This window comes from Strigops habroptila, chromosome 13 (genome assembly GCF_004027225.2).
Source record: "Strigops habroptila isolate Jane chromosome 13, bStrHab1.2.pri, whole genome shotgun sequence".
Lineage (NCBI taxonomy): Eukaryota > Metazoa > Chordata > Aves > Psittaciformes > Psittacidae > Strigops > Strigops habroptila.
Window position 1 is genome coordinate 14136806 of NC_044289.2, and position 14331 is coordinate 14151136.

The 14331-nt window shown below is 43.2% G+C and overlaps 1 protein-coding gene across 1 annotated transcript in view; it reads left to right on the plus strand.

Annotated features, from left to right (window-relative positions):
• Positions 1 to 9283, plus strand: part of COL20A1 (collagen type XX alpha 1 chain) — a 48388-nt gene extending 39105 nt beyond the window's left edge. The window contains exons 30-40 of the mRNA XM_030503429.1: positions 386 to 481; positions 978 to 1031; positions 1368 to 1421; positions 1603 to 1656; positions 3104 to 3175; positions 3857 to 3892; positions 5196 to 5262; positions 5849 to 6037; positions 7350 to 7427; positions 8271 to 8426; positions 8918 to 9283. Of these exons, the coding sequence (XP_030359289.1) occupies positions 386 to 481; positions 978 to 1031; positions 1368 to 1421; positions 1603 to 1656; positions 3104 to 3175; positions 3857 to 3892; positions 5196 to 5262; positions 5849 to 6037; positions 7350 to 7427; positions 8271 to 8426; positions 8918 to 8931 (870 nt within the window). The 3' untranslated portion in view covers positions 8932 to 9283. The remainder of the gene's footprint in view (positions 1 to 385; positions 482 to 977; positions 1032 to 1367; positions 1422 to 1602; positions 1657 to 3103; positions 3176 to 3856; positions 3893 to 5195; positions 5263 to 5848; positions 6038 to 7349; positions 7428 to 8270; positions 8427 to 8917) is intronic.
• Positions 9284 to 14331: the final 5048 nt, after the last annotated feature.

A 14331-nucleotide genomic window follows, 5' to 3' on the forward strand; every position in this document is an offset into this window, starting at 1 on the left:
GCTGCTTGGGAAGGTGAATTGTGCTTTGCGAAGAACCATCTGATGCTTTGCTGTCTTATCCCATGAAACACAGTTTTGGCTGGAAGGCTAATCCAATTCCAACTCCATGCCACAGGCAGGGATAGCTTCCACCAGACCAGGTTGCTCCAAGCCCCGTCCAACCTGGCCTTGAACACTTCCAAGCTTGAAAGATACACTAAACCATTGGACCTAAAATGCAAAAGCAGCTGAGGTTACTAGTGAGATCCCCTCACTGTCCTGACTTCATCTTGAATCCTGTAGATCATTCACACTGACGCAGGTCACACTGACGCAGGTCTCCATGTGGAGAACAGACACTTACTGCTTTCTTTCCTTATGTTGGATTTCATATCTCTGGCTTTAGGGTGAACCAGGCCCACCTGGACAAGTAGGGCCAGAGGGTCCTAGTGGCCAGCAAGGCTCTCCCGGTTCCCAAGGAATCACAGTGCAGGGTCCTGTGGTATGTGATCTCTTCCACTGTTGTTTTTTTTGTCACTTGCTCTTCGCAGTTAGAATATGTCTCAGAAATGAGTGTCTCAACAAAGCCCCCAAAACATGAGCTGTGTATTCACATCATCCTTACTAACAGCTGGGCAGCTGCACTGGAGAGAGATGATGATATTTCCATGCTGACAAGGCTCTGCACTAAGTCATTCTGGCAAAAGACTGTTTTATCTAGATTCTCCCTAATGTGTCTTTAATGAGAACAGCCCAGTGGAGTATTCAGGCATTTTTCTTTGCAATGCTCATCGTTGCTTGGCAAGGAATAGAGGAGGAGTGTGTGCTGTGTGCATGTCTGTGACAGCAGAACCCCCATGCACATGCTGGGGCTGTAAATTACTCTGTAACACCAAAGAGCAGGAGTAACCTGGGATGTGGATGTGTAGTAGCAGAATGCTGTTTGCCTTGAAGGATGCTGCAGCACGCTTAACTATGTGCTTCTGGTTTAATCCAAGGGACCACCAGGAATTAAAGGAGAGAAAGGAGACACTGGAAGTCCTGGCCTGCAGGTAGACGCTATTCCTTTTAATTGTCTCAAAGATTCCCCCATTTTTTCCAGTAACTACTTTAAACAAGATTGAAAAACCATAGAGTTGCTGCTGTTGTCTGATTGGAAACTGCCACTTTTGGACAACACTTTCCCAAGGGAAACTGAATCATTTGGTGCTAGAAAGATAGACCTACCAGGAAGCTAAATAGAATGGAATTAAAGGTGGGATAACAGTGCTCGCTTTGTTTAATGAATAACTGTTTCTTCTTCCATCTTTTTCTTATGTCCCTTGTTACAAGATGAATTAGGGCATGATAATTAGATGCCAACTTCACCCAGCAATTCTGATTTACAGGGCATTCCCGGTGTGCAGGGAGCTCCAGGAAGGGATGGTCTTCAAGGTGCAAAGGTAAAACACCTCATCTCTCAGTTTTCATGCATGCATGCCCCAAATTGTGCCCTCTGCTGTAAGCAGAGACCTAATGCACTCAGTGCATAAGTTGTAAAGGAATACATGGAAAACCCACCTCACTGCTTACTAGGTCCATTTGGATCCTCTTGTGAATAAATGACTGGATTTGCCTTTGCAGGGGGTGAGGGGACTAGAAGGCACAGCCGGGCCTCCAGGACCTCCTGGACCAAGGGTGAGTATTCATCATGAGTGATGCATCTCGAAATCTCTTCCTCAGCAGGGGCTTGTGGTTTCCGCTGAGTAGCTGCCATCCAGGGCAAAACCCCTTCTCAAGGTATCATAGGGAATTCCTGGCACATTGGGCAGATGTCTACTTTCCCTGTCACCATCAGTGTAAGAAGAAAAGCCTTCTCCTGGCAAGTTCTAGGGAAGTTTTGACCCAGCAAAGCGATCCTTGGTTCGCTATTTGTGCTTTCCTGGTGCTACTGTTTTCAGCTGTTGGTTGAGTTTGAGGTATATGAGCTTGTTAGACTGAAATCAGCAGGAGCTGAAGGATACAGGCAAGTGTGAAAGGTTCCTCCCGCACCATTTCCAGTATCTGCTGACAGGGTCATATGTAGATCGGTGTATTTGCACACTGTTGTGCCATGGATAGCAGAACCTTTAGATCTGTTGATTTACATCCATCTGCTAATTTGAAGGCACCACAACCCTTCCAAGTTCTGTGAAACAGGTACACTTTACATAGGAAACTGAACCAAATTCAGTTTTAGGTGGTGGATGGTGGACCTGATCGTCACTGATTCTTACTGATGAATTTTAAGGAATTAAAAGGCCTGAATAGCATAATATAGAGACTGCTCACTGCTGTCTTTGCATTAGACCCCACAGTGGTTGTGCTGAGGTAGGTATTTATAGGAGCTAAGGCTGAATTTAGCTCATACCTTTGACTTGCTCATCCCGGGAAGATGTGGGGCTGGCAGGGTTGAACCTCAGCACTGCAGCCTTCAGAGCCGGCTCTAAAAGCTGTTCTGGTGCTGCCTTCAAAACATCTTTCATTTTCAGTGATCAGGAGAGTTGCTAATCTCTACTGAGCTTAAATGTAATAGCTGGGAATTTACAAAAGGAAGTATTTCTACTGGTTGGTTTCTGCCCTTTTTTTCTTCCCTTTATGGCTCCAAAGGGAACAGAAACTTCACGAAGAGATGACCAAAGAAGGCACTTCCTACTCTCTAAGCTGCTGTTACTGCTGTAAAGTACTAGAAGCAAACACAGGTCTTAAAGGATAAAGAACAGAAGAGTATGGTATTAGAAGACTGAAGGAAACAGTTATCCTCTAGGCTATGTCTAAATATGAATATACAATGAAGGATCTAAAGCCTGTAGGCTGAAAAACACATTGCAGTTTGATGCCAAAACTCAGCTTTGCTGGATTGAGCATAACTGATACAGCATTAGGAAATGAAGTGAACATGGCTCATACACAGTATACTCTTAATATTGGACTCATGGCTGGACAAGGTACTGACACAATCCTTAAGGCTCCAGCACCCTTGCTAGAGCCCTCTAAACTCAAGCTGTTGGTGCCCCTGGAGCTGTAGGGACACATCAGCCTCAGACAGAAGAAGAAAATTAGGATGTAACCAGACTTTTATGTGTCTTGTAATTCCTGTCTGCAGGGTTTCCAAGGAGTGACAGGCTCCCGAGGCAGCAGTGGAGAGAAGGGACCTCCAGGTGATGTTGGACCAACAGTAAGTTTCTGCTTTTAGGTCTCAGAGAAGGCCAAGACATGAAATAATTGAGTGGAAACAAGCTGTTTCCACATCAGCTTTTCCTCAGAATCTAAAGAATAGTTTTAATTCATGCTCATCCTTTTTAAGGACATGTCTGGATATGCAAAGGCCATGATGCTTAACTCTTGATAAGGCATTTAACAAATCCCACCCCTGTTTGCCTTCTGTAGATTCAAAAGCTACATAAAATCCAACATCCAGGTACATCTCTTGTAAGAATCTAGAATAAAGCAAAACAGTCAGACCTGAGCTGGAGTAGACAATACTGGGCTTGTAGGGGCAGCTACAGGTCTAAATGTCAGTTATTTCTTCTTCTCAGGTATTAAAAACCACCTGCTATGTTGGGAAATCTGTTCTAAAATTGTAAGATTGAGGAATTTCTGCATCCCTGTCTGGTGCTTTGTGTCACTGCTCCAGCTGCTGCTTTAGTATTCTTCTTCTTTAAAAAGAGCCTAAAATATTACTATGAGCTTGAAGCTCTTCTAGTCAGTCATGAGGTGAAGGAAAAGATAAAGAGTGTGTGAAACAGCCTTTGTGCTCCATATCCCACTAATATAACCCACATCCCATTGAATTTGCTGTTGTTTTCTTCTGCTCTTCCTTTCCCTAGCTATTTTTTTCCCTTTTCTTTCCTCATAGGGGCTGCCTGGTCCAAAAGGAGAAAGAGGAGAGAAAGTGAGTTATTCTCATTCTAGACTTCACTGTTTCTGTGTCCTACACTCAAATGAGTGGATGTGGTAACCTGCTTTGCAAGCTATGCTCACGAATACAAACCAAACCTTTGTAGTGTTGAACAACTTCATGTACCTATGGCTTGTTGCCCTTTCATTCACCTGCACAGGCTGTGCAGGGATAGAAATAACCCTGCAGCAGTCAGGAGCTCATTAGTATCAGCTGTAGTCATGAAGAAGAAATGCCAACTGAAAACCCATCCTTTGCTGAGAGGGGAAAACAAAACCACTTGGCTTCACTGAGCTGTTCTGTATTGCATAAGAGGGGACTCATCTGTAATAACCCTCTGCTGTGCCCTAGCACAGAGCCTTTGAGCTCAGGAAATCCACACTGCCTTTGAAGGTTATTTTATTGTGGGAAAAAGGTTTTCTCATCCTGACCTCTGGTTAAAAAGAAACCCTGTGTCTTTCCAGGAGTCTGAGTCTCATTGCCGAGATTGACTTACATGAATTAGGCTTCAGACAGGGGTGAGGCTCTTCTGTCTCAAGGGAATGCCTCAGCACTGTAATTTTTCACAATATTCTCCTTCCATTCCCACCAGCTTTTCCTTTTCCATTCTTTTTTTTTTTTTTTTTCCCAGTGGAACTTTCCTTTTTCCCCTCTTTGGATGATGTGTTGAGTTTATGGTTTAAGCCTCAGTAATCTGCTCAGTGATCCAGCCATGGTTGTGTATTTTGTAGATGGTTTTGGAAGCATGCAGTGTGTAGATTGTGAATTTTCACAGTTTATTATATAGTTTATTTTTAAGCAGCTTTTTGCGTATTTATCACTTTTCCATACATCACTAAAACTTTCTAAACCCCTTATATATGATTTATTCAGAATTCAGTAAGAATCAATATTCATAAAAGATTTAGACAAAGATAGGATGTTGTAATATCTGATCACATTAAACGGTTTCCATATCACAGAGCATGGAGTTATAGACTTAGCATCTTCTTTTGATGAAACTTGAGAGTGAAATTTGCTCCCCCTTGTTTGGTAGCTTCGGTAACCATTGAGAGTCAATTTGGGCTGTTTGATGTGCAGGAGAAAAGCAATTATTGACGTTTCCCAATTTCAATTTTACAGCTTCCCAGCTTCATGTTAAATAAATAAAGCTGCATTTCACAGTAATTAATAGCTCTGAAACTCCAGCTGAGAGAAAGAATGGACAGAAAGCATTCGTGCATGGTGATCTCGATCCTTGTTTGAAAATATTAATGCTTCCTTTTCTGTTTTAATTAAAAACAATGTTTTGCTTTAGGGTGAACCACAGTCCTTGGCCACAATTTACCAGCTCGTGAGTCAGGCTTGTGAGCGGATGATCCAAAGTGAGTATAACCAGACCATCTTCTGAGTGCATTCACACCTCTCCAGCAGTGAACAAAACCAAAGGGGAGACAGCATGAAGCTATATTGACTTTGGGAGCTTCTCCATCCTGTGCTCCTTCATCCATGTGCCATCCTGAGCACCGCACGTAGCAAATGTCCCATCACAGGCTCCCAGGGCTATGCTGGTTTAATTGGGTGGCGTTAATGCAGAGACCTTCTTTGGAAAACACTTTGTGAGGATCCCTTTATTTATTAAATGGAAAAACTTGAAACTCATTCGAAGGAAGTTGTCCTGTTGGTGATTTGTGTGCTGGTTCCTCTTGAGATGAAGCATTTTTGGTAAAGCTCCTGTGCTGTGATGCATGAGGAGAAGCGGTGGTTTGCCCAAGGTTAGGCAGCAAAGTCATGACTCAGCTGCCCATCTTCCTCTTCAGCTTCTGGCTTTCTCAGTTTGGACTGACAGCTTTTTAGCACTAGCTGTTTATTTTAAAGTACCTTTTTAGACAACATTCTTTGACAACCTTTCTGTCTCTCTTCTGAATCTCCCAGCCAAGAAAACATTCATTTTCTGTCTTGCCTTCTCAGCTCATGTGTTGAAATTTGACTCATTCATTCATGAACATGCCAGGAAGCCAGTTCCTATTTGGGAAGAAAGGTTAAAACCAGGAGAACCAGGACCACCAGGTCCTCCAGGTCCCCCTGGGAGCAATGGAGAAAGAGGAGAAAGTGGCATCCCTGGACAGCCAGGCAAAGATGGGTATCCTGGAGAAAGAGGTATGGACAGAAGCATTTGTTAGCATTTTTGGCTATATCTTTGGTTCTAAATCTCAAACAGTAGTGTAAAAATAATCCATGCGATTATCTCATCTCTTTGCTATTTTCTTTTTGGACTTCTCTTTTCTAGGAAGAGAAACCCAAGTTAGATAGATAGGTCAAAGAGCAAGGAGAAGACAGAGGCAGCCCACTCTTTCTGCAAGCTCTGCTTTGAGAAAGGCCGGCTTGCTACCATGTGTAGGTTTGGGGGGATGGAGAGTTTCATTTTAGAGGGCAGGAGGTTTTCCCTACTGAAAGGCAAAAGAAACAGCCATTTGGATGAACATATGGTAGTAGAAGAGACCACCTCTGGGCAGAAACGATGAGTCTTAGAAATCACTGATGGAATGAATAAGGCAACTGAAGTGATATTGAAAATGGAAGTAGGTTTCTGGAGCAGTAGTTCCAACAACAAAAGCTTCACACATGACTAAAGAAATAGATTAATGTAATCTCAGGAAGTGGCATCAGTTGTTGCACATGAATGAGTGAATGGTGGGAATAAGTTTTGCTTAGATTTGCAGACAATGTTTGTCAGCAGCTCCAGTAATTGTCAAAATAAAATGAAAGACGTTGGTTTCAGCAGTGTCCTGACACCTCTGAGTAACTACAAGCCTCCTGTTTAACTCCTTACTTTGGCACTATTCAATTTAACTGGTATCTGTAGAGCTTATGAAAACATCACTGAAGAGAAAAGGGAAGTAACAACCTGCAGATGTTTCCAGCCTGTTGAGCAAGGAGATGGGAGAAGACAGATCTCACTGAAAAACAATCTTAAGGACATAGCTGGTCAAAATATTTCCATCTTACAATAAGAAAAATAGTATTTTGTTAAAATGCACCCATTTCTCTGAAATGTGTTGGTTTTAGGAGCAATTTCATGCAAAACCAGCAATCCTGACTTCCCAGCACACAGTTGAAAAGACAGCTTTTTGATTTGTCTGACCCATGTGAAGAACCTGGCAATGGACCTCACCCTCAGGCCAGTGCACAAACACCGGTGCTGTGAATTTCTCTGGCCAAAACCTCCATTTTCACCCATATCAGGCTGCAAATCAGTGCTAGCTGGAGCCTTGTTGGTCACAGGCAAATAGCTACTCTGGAAGAGAGAGTAGTCCAAACAGAATTAAAGGAAATGGATATTTCTCTGTGTTGCCAAGGGCTGTGACTCTACTTCAATACCAAAGAGCCTGGTGGGGAGCCTGCAGGAGCATTAATTCAGGGTGAAATGCAGAATACAGTGAAGTGACACTTACCTTTTATCTGTGACTAGGTGCCCCAGGGCCCAAAGGAGAAAAAGGGATGTCTGGAGCCAGTGAAGAAGGGATCCAAGGACCCAGAGGCAGAACAGGTAGAGTGAATACAACCTCTTTGTACTGACCAAGTACAGTCAAGTACCAAGTGGGTACTTGACCAAGTGGGGCCATCCGGAGCTCACCAGCTGTCAGATTCAAAGCGTCATTCAGCTATAGGACCACTGTGGTGGGGCAGACTGACCTTCCTACCCCAGCACTGTTGACATCATCCTGGATGGTTCCTCTCTGCTGAGTTGCAACACTGCTCCAGGTAGTTCTTCCCTTGGGTACCCATTCCCAGGTAATCATGTATTTTAAAGGTCTGAGAGACATCCAAGGAGTTTTAATTCTGCTCCCTTTTTGGTATGCAAGACCAGATGCTCAGGGAAAAGGAACTCTGAAAATCCAGCTTGTGAAAGGGGTTTTGAGTAATCTGCTAGGATTTGGTGTACTCCTCCATCCTGATCCCTGTTACGTGGAATCAGTGGGAGATTTGCCACTGGTATCAAACCAGGCACTACCAAGAGAATGTGGTCAAATATGATCTTCTGTATTTAATTTTGTCTAGCTGAAAACACATTTATGTGTAAACACATGAAAAACAATGACTTTGGGATGGATCCTGGGGTTAAGGTGATTTTCTGCATTAACACACAAGTGGACATTGGATTCTCACAGCCAGGCTCCATTTTTAGCCAAGCTGGGCACTCTTAAGATCAAGAATAAGCCCTTTAGTTACTGGGATTCAGAAGAGGTTTTCCACCTGTTTTTCTAACAAAATGAGGAATCGATACTCAGAAAATCAACCACCATGTAGGACGGAGAAAACACAGAAGAGGTTTTACATGGAAGCAGCTAAAGTAGATGTGCTACAGCTCACAGTGCTTCTCCTTCTTCAGGCCCACCAGGAGAAGTTGTGCTGGGGAAACCAGGTCCGAAGGGTTACCCTGGGAATGTTGGTCCTCAAGGTTTTCCCGGTGTTAGAGGGCAGCCTGGGCAGTCTGGATATCCAGGGGGTTGTGATATTTCTGGATGTTATGGAGCAGAAAGGAGAGGTAAGTCCTGACTATCTTGGTACAAAAGTTACTGTTTTGTAGCTGGTAACTTCTCTTTAGCTAGGCAGAGTCCTTTGCTGATCCTTCAGGCACTGTCAGTCCTGTAAAAGCCTCCTTTCCAAAGCAGTCAGGATGATTCACATGCAATTCATAGGGATAAAAGCCAGTTCAATTGGCTGTTCCTCAGCCATCCTTCATAGATTAACACATAATTGCAGCAGCAGTCAGCAGGTGGAGTGATCGTGGAGGTATCTTCAATTCTGAATACCCGCAGCAATGTTTCCATGGTGGATAGAGAGAAGCAATATCTCAGTTCCTACACATATATTTCGTGGAGGGTCAATTGTACAAAGTCCTGGGCAATGAAGAAAATCACTGGCATTGAACTGAAGATTTACAAGGGAAAGGAATCAATTCTATGCCATTTCTGCTCAGTACTTGACACTGATTTATTCGCTTGCTCAGTGGCCTCATATCCTTTCCACACACAGATTTCATCCCCTGATGGCTGGTGTGGAGGCAGCTGAAGACATTGCTTTGCCCTGGAAACCTCTGGGTGAAAGCTCCATGCACTCCAAGAGAAGCAGGAACCTGAACACCAGATGTGTTGTTTGTGTTTTATTAACGTCCCATCATTTCTATATGGACAAGTCAATCAAACACTAAAGCTACCAAACCAGCCTGTGTTCAGAAGAGTCATCGATCCGTTTTTCAGCACTGGACAACTGCAGTGTTCAAACTCACATTGCACATCCCACAGCAAGACAAAGACACAGTCAGAGGCTGACAGACTTGTAAGGCAATAAGAAATAATGTATTGAAATGCTCAGAAATAACAGATAATTTGTGCCCATTTGTCTGCTTGTGGTTTCTTTTGGTCACCTGTTACTCTGGGTCCCCAGTAGAGCACAGAGCAAAACAGCACCTCGTGCCCAAAGATGCAAATCCACTGGAGCAAAACTGCATTTTCTATTGATTGTCAAGGTAACAAGTCTAGCATCATTTTGACTGATTCTGCTACTGGCAAAACACTGATGGCTTCCTTGCAGGGGTGTTATGTACACAAGAGCTGCAGACAGCGTGATAACCTTCCTGTGATGTGACAAATACAGTTTAGCCTCATTCTCTGGGGCTTGGTAACCGTCAAGCAAAGCCTCAGATCAGACAGAGCACAGTCGTGTGTTGAGAGGAGCTGGAGATTAACCTACTGCCCTTTTCTATCTCACCCTCCTGCGCTCTGAGCAGCTGCTTTACATTTCATCAGGTGGAATATTGAATAGCTCTGAGCCTGACTTTCATCTATATGACACGGAGGTAATTGCCATGTTACACCTCTTCCCTTGTCTGAGCCACAGTCTAATATGTATCTACAACAAACCACACGGATACCGATATAAATGTACCTCCTCCTTCGCAATCCCTACTTTTGGCTGTGCTCAGTTACACTGCTTGTAAACTGCCCCTGCTTCAGAAACAACTGATTTAAACCTGGAGCAACAAAGTATTTCATTGTTTGCAAAAGCAGAATGAAGCCAAAAGTACAGATTTTTCAAAGATGTTAAGAAGCAAAAATTGGAGCATTGTGCACTTAGTTTGGACGTGCAGTTGCTGTAGCTCCATGCAGACTCACGGCTGAGTATTCATATGGTTATAACTTAACAGCAAATACATCCACATTTAGAAAGTAGATTGTCACATAAATGCCAAAGAGAAGGAGGACTACCTTAAGAAAATTAGATTGTTTAGATAAGGAATCCAGATATTATTTCTTCTTATTATTATGGAAAAATCCTATAGAATTAAGAAACTTTGCTAAAGGAACATTTGACCATATCAGATTTGTATGGGAGTTGTCCTACAGTGAAGCCACATAAAAATATGATCACTGCATCCTGTAAGTATTTAAAGTAGTCCTTGGGTTAATGTATGTTCATTCTCTAGACACTCCCAAGAATTAACGGTTTCAGTATGACATAATTCCCTTTGGGAAGTATAGGAAAATGCATAAAAATACCACTCGGATAGAAGTAACATTTCTGTTCAGTTTGGAGCTCCCCAGATTTGCCTTGGCATATAAAAGAATTCTTTCTAGCTTAGGGGAGGTGTTGCTGCAAACAAAGCTCCAGCCAGAACAAAAAGGAGACGTCAGAGGAGCTGAAGTATACAGCACATTGGGAACATGGTGTTTGGAAGAGATGCAGTTGCTGGGGTAGACACCCTGCATATTTGTTCTGGAGTTCTAGATGTTTCCATTTATACAGGTCATTTATAGACGTGTTTTCTCTATTCTCTGAAAAATGAAAGCATTCTGAAAATAAACCTACCAAACCTGCATTAAGCTGCATTCAGAATAGTTCTGAATTTAGCACTGAATACAAAACCCAATAGCTGTGATAAAAGGCAGATGCAAAGCAGTGGGAAGGAAAAGCGAGGGGGTAAAAGGGGTACCCTGCACAGCAGAACCTAAACCTGTTCCCACGAAACACCTCCCTCACAAACTGGGGGAGGTAAGCAGTGCAATGTGGAGTATCTGTGTTTCACAGGTAATTCTGCTTTCTTTCCGACTTAAATCAGTGCAGCCAAATTCCCAGTTCTGAACTTGCTGTTCTGCCTCTTCAAATCTAGTAAAGGGCTCCTTTATTTTTCTTTATCAACTGCTTTTGAGAGTTATGAACATCATCTCACCGCCTGCCTTGGGATTTCATCTATTTGGTAGAATTTCAAGTGAGATTTGCTTTGCTTTTGTCTGATTATTTCAGATACAGCATTCATGTCAGATTTTAACAAAATTGGGTCCCAGAAGGGCTAGTGATTAGCACAAGCAACTTATCCATTTATGTTCCTAAACTTTGTCCCAGGAGTGGTTTTATTTACTTGAAGTCATGGGTATTTAGCCCACCTACAATCACAGAGCCTGTGTGTAAGTGCTTTGTAACCCAGTTCCTTGAAGCCAAGGAGCATTTCTGCAGACAGATTTTAGGCACTGAGAGTGTCCTAATCCAGCAATGAACGTTGGGTACTATTAAACAGCAAGAAGAAAAGATTTCACAGCTGGAGGAACGCAGCAGCCCTAAAGGTGGAGGTGCAGGACCCTGCCCAACCCAAACTGCAATTTCCTCCTCTGTCAGTGAGTACAGAAACCAATTGTGAATACTAATATCCCACACTTTTTGCTGAGCACAACCTGTTGTTTTCCCTCTTGTGCTGTTCTTTAACACACTCTGTGCTTTTCTGGCCCAATTTGTCACTTCTAATGCAAACTGTAGTTAAGAACAGTGTTATTCATTAGCAATGTGGTTAAAAAACTCTTCTGCAGATCTTTCCTTAGTAGGGACTTTGTTCTCCAAGCTTTAACTGCTACAAATGGAAGTTTGGAGATTAGTTTTTCTAGGCTTAAACCTGTTTCCTGGGTAAACCCAAATGAACCTCAGAGCACAAATTTAACATGTCCTTGTGAACTCCCACAAGTTCTTACCGTTTCTTCACCTTTGCAGACTAATACCTGTTCATCTTCCCTTATGTTCAGTCCCTATTTGAATCCTCTGTCCTGATTTGCTCATTCTTACCACTGCCTTTAAGTAATCTGTGTCATAGAGAGTTTCTTTTGCACGCAGTGTATAATGTGACAGCGTATCTTCAATTTCTTTAAAACTTCTTTTCTCCAGTCCTTAAATTGGGATAAAGTTGGGGTTTTTTCTCCCTTCTGCAGTTTGACCCACCTGGTTCAGCTGGATTCTGGCACAGGCTGAGAACATTTCAGATAGATTCTTTTCTTTGCTACAAGCATCATTTTAAGGTACTAAATGGGTCTCAAGAGTAACATAGAAGAAGCACAGAAACTAACCAGCAACACTGCCTACAAGCTGCTCTGGGAAGTCTTTCTCCAGGGTTCTTCAGCTTGGTTTGACCAGATTTAAAGGGCTGGAAACAAAAAAACCCATCCTGGGTGGGTATAATAAATGTCATAAATGGTGTCATAAATGGACATCACTCCAGTAGGGGAGAGCCCGCAGGCGTTATCAAGGCAGGTGGGGCTGTTATAGAGGGATTTTCCTTAGTCTTGTGTGTGAATCTTAAATCTCACACATGCATTTTTCTATGTATGTATTTCCTTGAGTACAGTCTCTTGAAAAATGTCTGCAGAGAAACTCATCCAACAGGGAGGTGATAAAAGCTATGCAGATCAGCTCACTGGAGAATGAGAGGATATGGTGAAAAACAGGCCTGAAAATGCGGGGGAAAATGGGGATTACACGGACCATCCTACCAGCCAGCTGCAGGGAAAATACCCTGCATACCCTATGGCCAGGAAGATATCCCAGACAAAGGGAGCATTAGGGAACCAGAGGATAGAGGATGTAGGAAAGAACAGGAAAATGGTGGTAAGTGAGGTTATTACAGTCAGGTTTCTGTGCTTTTGGTCTTCTTCCATTCATGGCCAATGGAACTGTACTGGTGGGGATGAAACACTGTGATAAGAATATGATCCCTCCTTTCCAAGTAAAACAGAAAAGATCAGCACCTCTATCTGCTTTCTGCAATGCCTTTGGGGTCTCTGAATTTTGCATTCCCAGTTACTTTGCTCTGGGTCTTTTCAAGACAGTTTTAGAGCCCCTGCTGTATCCCAGTCTTGCTTCCTCACTCTTCTGATGTCAGCTTGTTCAGTCAAGTCCTGGGAATCAGTTCTGAGCTGGGAACTCTGCAAATGTTAACAGTGCTGCTGCGTACATTTTCCTGGAGTCTTTCATATGCTAAAACAGTTCTCTTTGTGTTTCATGGGTTTGGAATAGCAGAATTATTCATTATTCTACAGTTATATTCTGGTTCATGTCCCAGTTTTATTCCAGTTTCTCATCACTGAATCCTATGGAGGGATAGCATCCTTCTTAACCACGTCCAAGGTGGAATAACCTGGCTAAGAAAGAGAGGTAGGTGGTGGGTCCTATTTTCTCCCCTCAGATTTTACAAGGAGGCACGTCAGAAGCAGAAGGTAAGACTTTATTTCAACTTTAAACTGTGGAACTAATAATACCATATGAAAAGAAATGATATTTCCTCTGTATGAAAAACGTTATGATGTTATTAGCGCTGATATAGTGCACAGCAGAGGATGCCAGTGACCTGCATTACCCAAGCTTCTCCCCAAATGCCAGTAATGACTTTGCAACCGGTTTGAGCTGTCAGTTCCCATCTTTATCCTGCCAAACCCTGTGATCCCACAGTGGCGCTGACTCTTCAGGGACACAACCACATCCTTAGCACTCCTAATCACACCTGCTATTTCTGATGTGCTAATGGAGCAAATGCATGTGGCTCCCTTCTCCTCCTTCTCCGGTGTGGCAGGGCAGCTCTGCAGTTTCATATCCTTGCCATGGGGTGCTGCTCTGCTCCCCTTGAGACGCTGCACTTCACACCAGCAATAACTTTATGTAGAAAAGGTGAAGATTTGAGATATGTCCTTTCCTTTCAACAAAGCACAGCCCTATGCAATTGCCCAATGTGTCCCCTTATACACTTGACTCTCAAATCTATCCTTAAACCTTTATCAGTCCTTCTGCTACCTCCCAAATCATTCTCTTCTGCAAGGCAGGGGCCCAACCTCAGCTCTTGCTCTACAGCCACTCTCACTCCTGTGGGTCCCCATCCCTTGTCTTCTTCGGCCATCGCTCCACTGCTGCCCAAGCCCATGTTTGCAGGGAGACATGAGCAGAGACTTGAGCTGCTGCTGAATCCTGTCTGCAACAGAGACCATAATGCAGCCCCGCTGCGGCGTACAGCCCTGCGACACAGACTGCAGCTGCCTTGGTACATTTATGCACTAGACCTTGAAGATGTTTGACTGTTTGTTTTCCTTTCATTGCCATAAGCAAACTCACTGACTGTGAAAAGAGATAAATTAACATCT